This window comes from Miniopterus natalensis, chromosome 7 (assembly GCF_054644295.1).
Source record: "Miniopterus natalensis isolate mMinNat1 chromosome 7, mMinNat1.hap1, whole genome shotgun sequence".
NCBI lineage: Eukaryota > Metazoa > Chordata > Mammalia > Chiroptera > Miniopteridae > Miniopterus > Miniopterus natalensis.
This window is the reverse complement of record NC_142087.1, coordinates 27855595-27868195: the sequence shown is the minus strand read 5'-3', so window position 1 is coordinate 27868195 and position 12601 is coordinate 27855595. Positions and strand designations below refer to the sequence as shown.

The 12601-nt window shown below is 38.5% G+C and overlaps 1 protein-coding gene across 1 annotated transcript in view; it reads right to left on the bottom strand.

The window, feature by feature from the left end:
* The window catches only part of KIZ (kizuna centrosomal protein), a 73844-nt gene that overhangs the window by 16256 nt on the left and 44987 nt on the right, over positions 1 to 12601 (bottom strand). The window contains exons 8-9 of the mRNA XM_016211930.2: positions 10400 to 10565; positions 9461 to 9529 (exon numbers count right to left, since the gene is read on the bottom strand). Of these exons, the coding sequence (XP_016067416.2) occupies positions 9461 to 9529; positions 10400 to 10565 (235 nt within the window). The remainder of the gene's footprint in view (positions 1 to 9460; positions 9530 to 10399; positions 10566 to 12601) is intronic.

Sequence of the window (12601 nt, the reverse complement as noted above, 5' to 3'; positions counted from 1 at the left end):
CAAACAGAACATACTTGCAACATTGAAACTAGATGGTGGTGAGCAATTTTTATTGTGTTGCAAGAAAACTTCCTGAAAAACGTCAGCCAAGCTAGATGTTAAAAAGCTCACTCAGCTCAAAGAGTTGAGAAGCCCCAGAACATACTATTAAGGGAGGCTGCAAGAGTTACATAGAGATTTTTACGCAGCTATCTGTATCAAATGAACCAGATTTCTGATTCTTTGGAAACAAGTGTAAACTTCTTTGCTGGGGTGCTCAAACAATGCAGACTCCTCCAGAAACAGTCTAGAGACTTGGCTAGGAGGCCAACTAGGCAAAGCTAGGAACTTGAGGTCTCTGGCGACTCAGGCCCAGGCTTCTGACGGTGAAGAATCAGTGTTGAAAAGCTGCACTAAGCTGTCGTCAAACGCACTGCTATTGAATGAATGAATGAGCAGACAGGGCAAAACCAACAAACCTAGAGGTTCAAGCTAGCCTGCGATACACTAGGTTCATAGAATTCCAAGGGCAAAAGGCTTTAATCATCTCAACAGGACAGCAAACTCTACATCTGTAAATCTGAGGACTGGGTGGCTCCGTAGAACTCCAGGGAAACACTTCCTCTTATTAGTAATGTCAAACTCTCAGAAAACTATTGAGTAGTTAAAATTACTATATATAACAATTATTTCTAAAGAATACAGTTATTTTCATGTGTTTATTTATTTATACATATTTTTTCCAATCACCATTTATCCCCTCTATGCCCTCTTCCACCTCCACAACCTCCCAGCTCTCCACAATCACCACGCTGTTGTCCATGAGTTCTCTTTTTTTATTTTTTCTCAATCCCTCCACTCCCCCCAACACCCCTCCCCACCAGAGCAATCTGCCTGCTAAGTGAAATAAGCCAGTCAGAGAAAGACAAGTACCATATGATTTCACTCACATGTGGAATCTAATAAACAAACTGAACTACCAAGTGAAATAGAGACAGGCTCATAGAGAGCAGGCTGACAGAATACAGTTATTTTTTATCAGAATGTTTGGTACACACGGCAACAAACACGCTTGCCTGCTCAAGCTCTCAGTGCTGGATCTCCCAGTCAAGCATCTATTACATATTCAAATCTGTGTCAAGATTTAGTTTAAAAAGTAAAAAGATTACAGTTTAGAACAAAAAATAAGGCAAGTGTCCAGGGGGCTAATATCTACCCTTGGCTATTAATTCTAGACGTATAACACAATGAGATAAATGTATTTTCCTACTTCCTTACATAAACTGGCAGAACCCAATCAGCAATCTTCCTACAGAGTGGTGATGGATCTCTGAGATTGTTTTTGTGGGGTTTTTGACATGCATTTTGTGTCTAGAAAATGGAAACAGCTAGAGAAACAAAGTGAAACGGGCTGAATAAAGGGAGGTAGGGGAGAGATGATGCTAAGAGGAGAAAGAAAAAGCCTCAACTTATCTTTTATTCTCTTTTAAATGCAAATGTACACCTGCTAAAATACTTCTAAATCTACAAAGAAAAAGAAAAAGAAAATATCTGATGAACAAGTGCTTTAACAACCTATTACAAGAGCCAGATAAACATGTGGTTCGCCAGCCTCTATGGGGTGTCTCTCAGGCAGAGGATCTGTCCTTGGCTTCGCAGAAATCCCTAATGAAAAAAGAAGAGTCGGGTCCGGAAAAGGAATAACAAAGGGAGATGCAAATAACACATCCCTACAGCAAGTAAAATGGACCTGGAATGGACAAAAATTGGGCATCTCTGAGTAAGGAAGGACAATTACCATTCCTATATGAAGTATGTATAATTTTTTAAATTAAATTTAAAAAATATTTTCTGTCCACTGAATTTCCAGTGCTGTTACTTTTCATGTATATCTATATCCATGCAATTTATTATTATTTTTGCACAATAAAGTAGATGTGTTGCTGATGCAGCAAACCTAGTTGTTTTTGCAAAATAAAACAAAAATTGTGGAATATGTTTCTAAAATTAATTCTATAGATAAATATTATCACTTAAAATCCAGAAACCACTTGTCTAGTAATCTGTTCAAATGAAAATGAGAACATATTAGGAAATGGGTGCTTTCACAATTCTGAACATACAGAAAACTCATCTACATGTAGGAAATTTTTTTAAGGTCACAAGTTTACGTGAATGTGAGAAACACAGGTTGGGTTCACTTTTCACATCTGGACTTTCCACTCCACCAGGAGTCCTAGGCCTGCAAGTCCATTGGCCCAGGTTTCTCTGTCTTCTCACAGAGAGCGCTGATGCACAGAGAAAATCCTAAATCATATGAGTTGCCTGGAGCTGCTTCAGAAAACAGATTATTTATATCACATTCTTAATTTCTCTGGAGCAATTAAATAATTACAGCTGAAAATAAATGCCAGGCTTATAACTGAACTTTAATAACTGTTTCAAAACTAAATGAAACAATTTTGCTGGCATTGCTTTCCCATGTAAATTTATTATCACAGTGCCTGCCACTTAACACTGTTCAATCATGGGAGATGAACTTTCAACTCTCCAAGTCATGGAATCTTTGACTGAGTAATCTTGATCAGGAAGTTCTACTTTATTGGCATAATTAAATGATTTTTAGAGACAGTATTCTTAGCAATTTGCACTTAATAATTCACATAATGAGAAGAGTCCGAAATAAGACATTAATATCATCAATATCATCACGTATCGTGGGCCAGGGACAATCACTAAATAAGGTGAACCACATGCTAGAAACATAAAATGTGAAGAAGTTCTTCCTCAGCCCCCACAGTGCGCTGAAGAATGTCTTCCCCAAATTCACATCAACCTACGGACACATGCCAAAAAATGAAGCGATACCACCTTCTTACACCACACAGATGAATAAACTCAAAGTGGACTAAGGACTTCAATGTAAGACCTGAAACCATAAAACTCCTAGAAGAAAACATAGGCAGTAAACTCTCTGACATTTCTCTTAGTAATATTTTTTCTGATCTATCTCCTTAGGCAAAGGAAACAAACAAAAAACTAAACAAATAGGACAACATCAAACTAAAAAAGTTTTGCACAGCAGAGGAAACCATCAACAAAATGAAAAGACAGCCTACTGAATGGAAGAAGATATTCACCAATGACACATCCTATAAGGGGTTAATATCTAAAATTTATACAAAACTCACAACTCACCACCAAAAATCAAACTAGATTTAAAAATGGACAGAGGACCTGAACAGGCACTTCTCCAAAGAGGACATACAGATGGCCAAGAGACATATGAAAAGATGCTCAACATCACTAATCATCAGAGATGCAAATTAAAACCACAATGAGGTATCACCTCACACCTGTCAGAATGGCTGCCATCAATAAATAAGTGGTGTGGAGAAAAGAGAACCCTCATTCATGGTTGGTGGAACTGAAAATTGGTGCAGCTACTATGGAAAATGGTATGGAAGAATCTCAAAAAATTAAAAATAAAACTGCCGTATGACCCAGCAATACAACTTCTGGGTATTTATCTGAAGAAATCCAAAACACTAATTCAAAGAGATGGATGCACCCCTATGTGTTCACTGCAGTGTTATTTATAAGAGGCAAGATGTGGAAGCAACCTAAGTATCCATCAATAGATGACTGAATTAAGAAGATGTGCTATATATATACAATAGAATATTACTTGGCCATAAAAAAGAATGAAATCTTACCACTTGTGCCAACATTGATGGACCTAGAGGGTATTGTACTAGGTGAAATAAGTCAGACAGTGAAAGACAAATACTACATGATTTCACTTTTATGTAGGACCTAAAAAACCAAAATAAATGAACAAACAAAACAGAAACAGACTCAAAGATACAGAGGACAAACTGAGAGTTACCAGATTGCAGGGGGTTGAGGGCTAGATGAAAAAGGTGAAGAGATTAAGAAGTACAAATTAGGCCCGGCTGGGTGTGGCTCATCGATTGAGCATCGACCTAGGATCCAGATTGGGGTTCGATTCCAGGTCAGGCCGGGGTTGCGGGCTAGGCAGCTGATCAATGACTCTCTCATCATTGAAGTTTCTATCTCTCACTCTCCCCCTCCTTTCCTCTCTCTGAAATCAATAAAGATATGTTTAAAAAAAAAAGTACAAATTGGTAGTCACAAAACAGTCATGGGGATATAAAGTACAGCATAAGGAAATAGTCAATATTGTAATAACTATGTATGGTGCCAGGTGGATACTGGACTTATTGGGGGGTCACTTTGTAAGTTATATAAATGTTTAACCACTATGCTGTATACCTGAAACTGATATAAAATGTCAACTGTAATTGAAAAAAAAATTCATGTCCACCCAGAACCTCAGATTGTGACCTTATTTGGACATATGTCCTTTGCAGATGTAATTAATTAAGACTCAAGATGAAACCATTCTGGATTTGCAGTGGGCCCTAAAATGAATGGTGTCCTGTGAGGAAGAGAGGTGGACACAGGAGACACAAAGAAGGTAATGTTAAGATGGTGTTAGACATTGGAGTTATGCTGCCACAAACTGGGCCCCACCAGGAGCTGAAACAGGCAAGGAAGGACACTCCCCTGGAGCCCCGAGAGGGAGCACAGTATTGCTGACACTTTGGTTTTAGGCTTCTAGCATCCAAAACTGTGAGAGAATACATCTCTGTTGTTTTAAGTTTGTGGTGTTTTGTTACAGCAGCCCTAGGAAAATACATTAAGTCCTCTGTGTTCACGGGTTTTGCATCCATGGATTCAACCAACTGCAGGTGAAAAATATATTTTTTAAATACCAGAAAGCTCCAAAAAGCAAACCTTGAATTTGCTACTACACTAAATCCATGCAAATGAAGTGATGTGTTGTTATACCTTGCTGTAGCCAATGTCAAAATATAATGCCTTTTTATATAAGGGAATTGGGAATCTGTGGATTTTGGTATACCCAATGGGGGTGGGGAAATGGGTCCTAGAACCAGTATACTGAAAAAACACCAAGGGATGATAGAAATACACTCCCTGGCTCCCGATTTTATTAAAATATCTAAAGCCCAACCTGTTCTCTCTCCTCACTTGAGTCTCGTGTGTAAAGTGAGAGTATTTTACAACATGACCTCCAAGGACTCTTTCAGCTTTGAGACCTCCTGCTCCATGGTTCTCAAACCTAGGGAGTCACCTGGGTGTGTTATAAAAGACTGATACCTGGCTCTTGCCCCTAGAGGTTCTGATATAACTGGTCAAGGGATGAGCTGGGGTGTGGGTGTGTTTCAGAACGCCCCATAGGATTCTATTGTGCAGCCACCAAAGAGAATTTCTCTAAGCATATAGGAGCCCATTTCAGTGAATGCAGGGCATCCAGTCAAGAGCACTAGTCAAAACGCTTTAATCACTACGTTAATCAACTACCACCATCTTGCAATGTCATGCATGAGGGATGCTTTGCCAGAGAGCAAGCAGCAGGCAGCAGGCCGAGTGGTGAAGTTCCAGCAGCCTGACCACTGCTGTAGAAACAGGGCCATGTGACCTGCAATGGACAAACCAGAAGCATATGGTGGTTCCTTGGTTTTGCACGAGTTGAGGGTCCCCTGTCCCAGGTACAGCAGGTAATACATCTTTACTGATTCTTGAGCATTTCTGGGAAGGAATAAGTGAGGAACATTCTTGGTTAAGCCTCAGCACTGGAGATATCATGCCATTGTACTGGGGCAGTCTGAAGTTATCACCACAGTCTTTTCTCTCAGGATAAATTTAGTCACCAATGACAACATGGCCATTGTATGTGTCCAGCTCTTTTCCAATTTGATGTAAAACTCAAGCAATGATGTTTTGGCAAGCACTGCCCAGGACCCCAAATGACACCCTTCAAATTTATGCTGACCTCCCACAAAGCGTCTAAATGGAGTACCTTGGTACGACCTTGAATATTTCAGCTTCCCAAAGAATATCAGTGAGAAATGGCACAGTGAGGCACCCACTTTCAACACAGCTTGACCAAGTGAATTGGTGTCAAAAGAATAAGAGGCTGAATGGACATTCTTAGGGCTTAATCCTCTTGAGATAAAAGCTGAGAGCCCTTTTCACATGGAGCTTAAGGAGAAGAGTTTTGCCAGGATGGGCACGTGGGTGGGAAAAGTATTGGTGGAATGAATGACTGAAAGAGATAGTATTTTGGCCTGAATCAACAAGCATTTAAAGAAACTCCTTTAATACTCTCATCTTTATTCATTTGTTTGACAAAATGAGTGCCCACTGTGTGCCAGACACTATGTTAGATTATTGGTTTGTATGACATTTAGTATAAGCTGCATCATTTGCTAAAACTAAAATTCACTTAATTCTCAAAGGTAAACATAATCGAACACAAATAAAATTGTCAGTGTGAGAACTTTCCCTTCAGGGGTATAAATAGTTCAGAAGGAGACTCCCTCATAATCTAGATAAACATTGCTTTCATCCTGGCCTAAGTGTTTCAGGGAAACACTAACCTGAATATCCTACTACCAGCATGTGGTCTCAGGCCTACATGTACTCAGATTTGCCCCTCTTTATAAAGGGCATATCTCTTGATACAATCCATACTCAGAAATCTTTGCAACCTCCCCTCCTCTGTAGGCCTAACACAATTAAAACCACAGTGGGATATCCTCACACCTGTAAGAATAGCTACCATCAATAAATCAACAAACAAGTGCTGGAGAAGACGTGCAGAAAAGGGAACCCTTATGCACTGTTGGTGGCAATACAGATTGTTGCAGCCATGATGGAAAACAGTATGGAGGTTCCTCAAAAAAGTAAAAATAGAACTGCCTTATGACCCAGCAATTCCTCTTCTGGGTATTTATCTGAAGAAATTGAAAAACGAATTTGAAAAGATATATACACCCCTATGTTCATTGCAGCATTATTCACAACAGCCAAGACATAGAAGTAACCTAGGTGTCCACCGATAGATGAACGGGTAAAGTAGATGTGGTGCACGCACACCATGGAATACTGTTCAGCCATAGAAAAGAATGAAGTCTTACCGTTTGCAACAGCACAGATGGACCAAAAGGGTATTATGCTAGGTAAAATAAGTCAGACAGAGAAGGACAGATACCAAATGATTTCACTTATATGTGGAATCTAAAAACAAAATAAACAAAACAGAAACAAACTCATAGATACAGAGAAAAAATTGATGGTTTTCAGGTTGGGAGGGGGTTGGGGGATGAGTGAAAATGGTGAAAGGGATTAAAAAGTCAAACTAACAGTTATAAAAATAGTCACAGCCCGCTGGCGTGTCTCAGCAGTAGAGCGTCCACCTAGGATCCAGGTGGTCATGGTTTGATTCCCGTTCAGGGCACATTCCTGGGTTTCGGGCTCAATCCCCAGGCAAGGGGGTGCAGGAGGCAGCTAATCAATGACTCTCTCATCACTGATGTTTCTATCTCTCTCTCCCATTCTCCCTTCTTCTCTCTGAAATCAATAAAGACATATTTTAATAAAATTAAAAATAAAAATAGTCCCAGGGATGTAAAGTATAGCCTATGGAATATAGTCAATAATATTATAATAACTATGTATGGTGTCAGATGGGTACTAGGCTTATAGGAGTGATCACTTCGCAAGTTATATAAATGTCTGGTCACTATGCTGTACACCTGAAACTAATATAGTATTGTATAATAATTGTAAATTTTTAAAAGGTCAAAAAAAAAGGTACAAATTTCCAGTTATAAAATGAATGTTATGGGAGGTAAGGAAGAGCATGGTTACTAAGGTTAATAATACTGTACTGAATATTTGAATGCTGCTAGAAGAGTATATCTTAAAAGTTCTCATAACAAGAAAAAAATTTTGTTTCTGTATGATGAGAGATGTTAGCTAGAACTGTTGTGGTGATTATTTTGCAATGTATACATACATTGAATCATTACACTGTATACCTGAAACTAACATAGTTCCATATATATATAAATCAATTATACTTCAATAACACAATTTATGGGATAGTAACATTTGCAATAATTTTGAGTAGAGTCATCTACTCTCAGCAAGGGATGGTTGGAAAGAATACTTAAAAGACTAGTAGGAATGGGCAACGAGGCCACTTCCTGATTTTTCCCAATAAGCTCTTATACTTTTAACTGAAATAAATTCAGAGATTATTAGATACTTATGCATTCAAAGGTAAATGCAAAAGAAAAGAATCCAAATGACTTCTTGGTTACTTGCAGTTTGGAATCATCCACAATTCTTTTAAAAAAATTAAAGCCCTGACCGGTATGGCTCAGTTAATTGGAGCATCATCCTGAGCACTGAAAGGTGGCAGGTCTGATTCCCCAATTGGGGCAAGTTCGGGAGGCTTCCAGTTGATGCTTCTCTCTCTCTCCCTCCTTCCTTCCCTCCCCCCTTCCCCCCTAAATCCATTAAATAAATAAATAAATAAATAAATAAATAAATAAATAAATAAATAAATAGGGAACTCTACCAGAATTTTCTCAAAATGAAGAAAAAGGCAATAAACATTTAACTGGGAAATGTTTAAAAGAAAAAAAACCCTCTGTATTTTGGAGTGAAATATTATCTGATGCAGAATATATACAATAATTGCTCTACTATAAACTCCTTTTACAAAACCAGAGTTCATCATAGGAATATGGGTTTAAAAAATTAATCATCAGGCCATGAATTGTATTGCCATAAAAGAAAGCCATTCTTTCCTGCATATAAACCACAAAACTACCACATACACAAATGTGTGCCTCAGCACCTCAGGGCAACGGCGTATTTACTTGTGTAAATATTTAAAGTCAGACCTTTGAATTTATAATGAAGTAGCATACCACTTTAAAAAATAAGGTACTACTAAATTTAGATATATGACAAATACAACTCTGTTCAGAATACTAATTTCTGCTGCTGATATTCTAAAACTAAAAAAGTAATGACATTCAGATTTCATCTTAGTAAGCCTAATACATGTGCAGAAAACTTAATAGGTCTTGATGAAACCTTATTGCTAAAATCTTTAAATTATCAGACAGGCTTTGTAACTGAAGCACAAGCTAGCTTCCTATCTGGCACTTTTTTCCCTGCTCTATTTTAATGATACACATTCAATTATCACAGGAAAGAAAAGAATGAAATCAGAAACATCTGTAGTTTACCATATAATGACCGGGTGTTCCCCATGGAGACTGACCTTTTCACACAGACGCAGGTGCTGAAAGGCTACGCGATGGGGGATGCTCGCATGTGTAAATGTATAACATGATTATGAGAATTCAATAGACACGGTTATTTTGCACCTTAGTTTGTGTTAACCTAAGCTTGCACATTATGATTATGTGCTCTTATAATTACTCTCCTCCAGCATGTAGTAGTCAAATATACCTGCTTTCAGTGGAGTCCATATACCATTAACCTAGAATGTTCTGATTATATAATAAGGTTGAATTCTGTGCTTGCGACTCTTAGGCAACCATAACCTTACCTGTGATTGGAACCTTTGCTGCCATGCTTTCTTCTTCCTTGCTCTCCTCTCTGCAGCCACTTGAAACTTCTAAAAACCAAACATATGATGATAAAAATGTATGTCAGGGTTATATTTATGGACTAGGCCTTTGATTTTTTTAAACTACCATTCCTATGATCTTCACTGTCTTCCCACCTCCTTTTTGGGGGGTTTATTTCTTGCCTGAAATAGTACTGTTCCTAAAGGGAAACCTATTCTATGTTGTTTTCATGCAAAATAATTTAGCTTGACATCTATCAAATCTGAATGGGGCTTAAACAAGTCAGTCTTAAATTCTGTGCATGTATATCAACTTCTGAATACATCCTGAGCAACTCACAGCTGTCTTGGAAATACCACTATAGTGGTTTACTGACATATCTTAAGAGCAGTGCTAAAATAATCACAATTTCTGGATACTAAAATTTTGGAGGTTATAAATTCATTGATTCTTAATCATCAGTTTACACTTTTATAATGTTGTGTTATAAAGACAACCTTAAAAAGAATGTTTATAAATTATGAGTACATTCTATTAAGTGGTACAGAAAACTTCACAGTACTTTATCTGAAGTACTTTATGGAATCATTTTAATGGAATCATCTTCATCTTTGTAGGATGATCAGAATTACATATTGCCCAGTGATTAGTTTTGTTAAGATTTCACAACTTATAAAAACTTAATTTATTGGCAATTCAGCCACACTGCAGACATACAATTAGGTTTCCTATCCCTGTAAACTAAACAAAATCATATGTTTATTGAAAGGTGGAATATAAAACAAATAGCCTATTATGCATATTAAAATCAAAGGTATTCTCTTGTCCCCTTTATTTTATAGGTACACCTTGAGAAAGGGTGTCACGCTGACTCTGAATGCATTTTTGCTGTGGACCAACCCTTTAACAATAGTTACCTTGTTCCCTCGTAAGAACTCTGTTGAACCACGGAGCGGATTTTGCCTCCTTTGTTCCACCATTGTCATTCAGAATAGATGGCAAGCTGCAAGATGATTCATTACTGTGAATAGCTGACCCATCCTCATGCTCTTCTGTGGGGGCTCTTTTCAATAGTGCTGTGGCCTACAGTGTTTAAAAGAAAGCACAAAGAAATAAAAACAAACTGTAGCTGCATTCCCCCTTGTCTCAAAGACCCAGTCTTCAAATACAATTTAGGGTAAGCTTTACTTAGGATTTAATTTGCTTTCTGACATTTAACTGAAATTAAAATGTCTTCAAGATAAAATAACATCTGATTATTTTCCAGCAGAATTTAATTCTTTATAATAACTTACACTAGAAATAATACATTTTTTTGAGGACTGAATCTTATGCAGAACTGTTTTTCTACTTGTGAAATATGTGTATGAGCTATGACCACCTCTGTTAAGATTTTCTCTGTCACTGCATGAATCCTTTGGTGGACTGAGAAAGAGATCTGGAAAAATGTAACCTGATGGTATCCCCACTCTTCTACAAATAAATGACCCTTGAACTTCCCCCAAATGGGAAGCTTGCATAAAAACTTGGCTGAGGAGGAGACACTAAGCAAAAAAAGACCTGTTCTTTATTCCTAATAATCTTCAATCAGGAATAAAGTTGTTCTGTTGTTGAGTCTGCTGGGGAGCCTAGGAAACTTAACCACCATATTGCCTCCCTGTTTTCAAAGGGCACAGAACTGTCTTACCGTATCTCCTTATGTGTCCTGGGCAGGGAGGTGGGCACAGATTTTATCACAACCAAATGAAGAGGTAGAGAAAAAGTGGCAATTAACAGGACAGGTTAATCTCTCTTAATTTTCAGTCCACACTCTTAAAAATATGCTGATAACAAGAGTAAAACAACCCATGACGACACCGTCCTACTGCCAGAATACGTTTCTTTCTCACTTCCTGCTCAGAAGTGATTTGCCCAGGAGGGTGGGAGAGGACACCTTGGTGTGGTGCTAATTTTTCACTGGTATCTGAGAACAGTAGTAAATATAGGGCAGTGTCCAACCCAATTTGTGGGAAATGGAGATGGGATTCTACACATCAGTATGAAGAATGGAGAGCTGGACAAAGCCTCACAGCTTTGGTCATGTTAATTCAAGGGCCAAGCAGTAACAACATAATTTTCTAGTGAAAAAGGGAAGATAACCTTTCCTTGTAGTTATCATGAGAGAAGACGAAGGTGCCCTAACAGGGAGAATCACTGAGGCAGAACATGGAAGATCTGGCCCTGTAAGTCTGGTTTTGAAAAAAAGAGCCGCTGTCATCAGCCTTGATATCCCTGCAAGGTTCCTGCCCTCTGCCCTGTGCCCTCCCCAGGACTGTCTGGCTTCCTGGGCCCACAACCTATCCTAGAAGCAGGAGCAGCTAATTTTAGGGGATTTAAGGAGTTCTAGTCTCCCTGGCCAAAGGACTTAGTCTCAAGTTAGCCTTGGGAGCTCTTCCTCTATTTCTGTAAAGAAGTTCCTGGATTATACTCTAGTTGTGATAAATCCCTATTGGAATGATCTGCACAGTATCCGTTTCTGCAGACTGGGGTTCGGTATAGAGTCCTACCCTTGAAGCTCAGGCCAAGGCTGGCTCCCATCACTGGCTGCCACAGAGCCCCAATCTCAGCTGCCTACGTGAACCATTGCTCTACACCTGCTTCCAGAATCTTCCGAGAGAGAGGGGTGAAGAGTAGTACCAGCTCCATGACTGCCATCTGTTAGCCACCTGTACCATCCTGGTGTGCCTCATTTCTAGATCTCCACTCATCCTGATCTAGGCTGTCCCCACAGAGAGTTAAGCTCCTACTCTGTGTGCCCAATAATCCAGGGTATAGGAAAAACATTTTAGAATATGAACAAAAAGAACTGGCCCAAATTCTGTAGTTTAAAGCTATAATTTTCTTTTTGACATTTCAAATAATTCAAACTTTCTGAGAGCACTTCAAATTTTTATTTCTCCCTCATATTACCTTACGCAACAACTGTAATAATTTCTTGGCACAAGTTCGTAATAGCCACTGTCTTAACACCCATTTTAAAAGTGAAATTGTTAGAGGACTATTGAAGCTTCCCACATTTTCTACTGCAGGATTTGTAGACAAGGAAAACTGTTTTGGATTGTCAGTGACTCAGATAACTC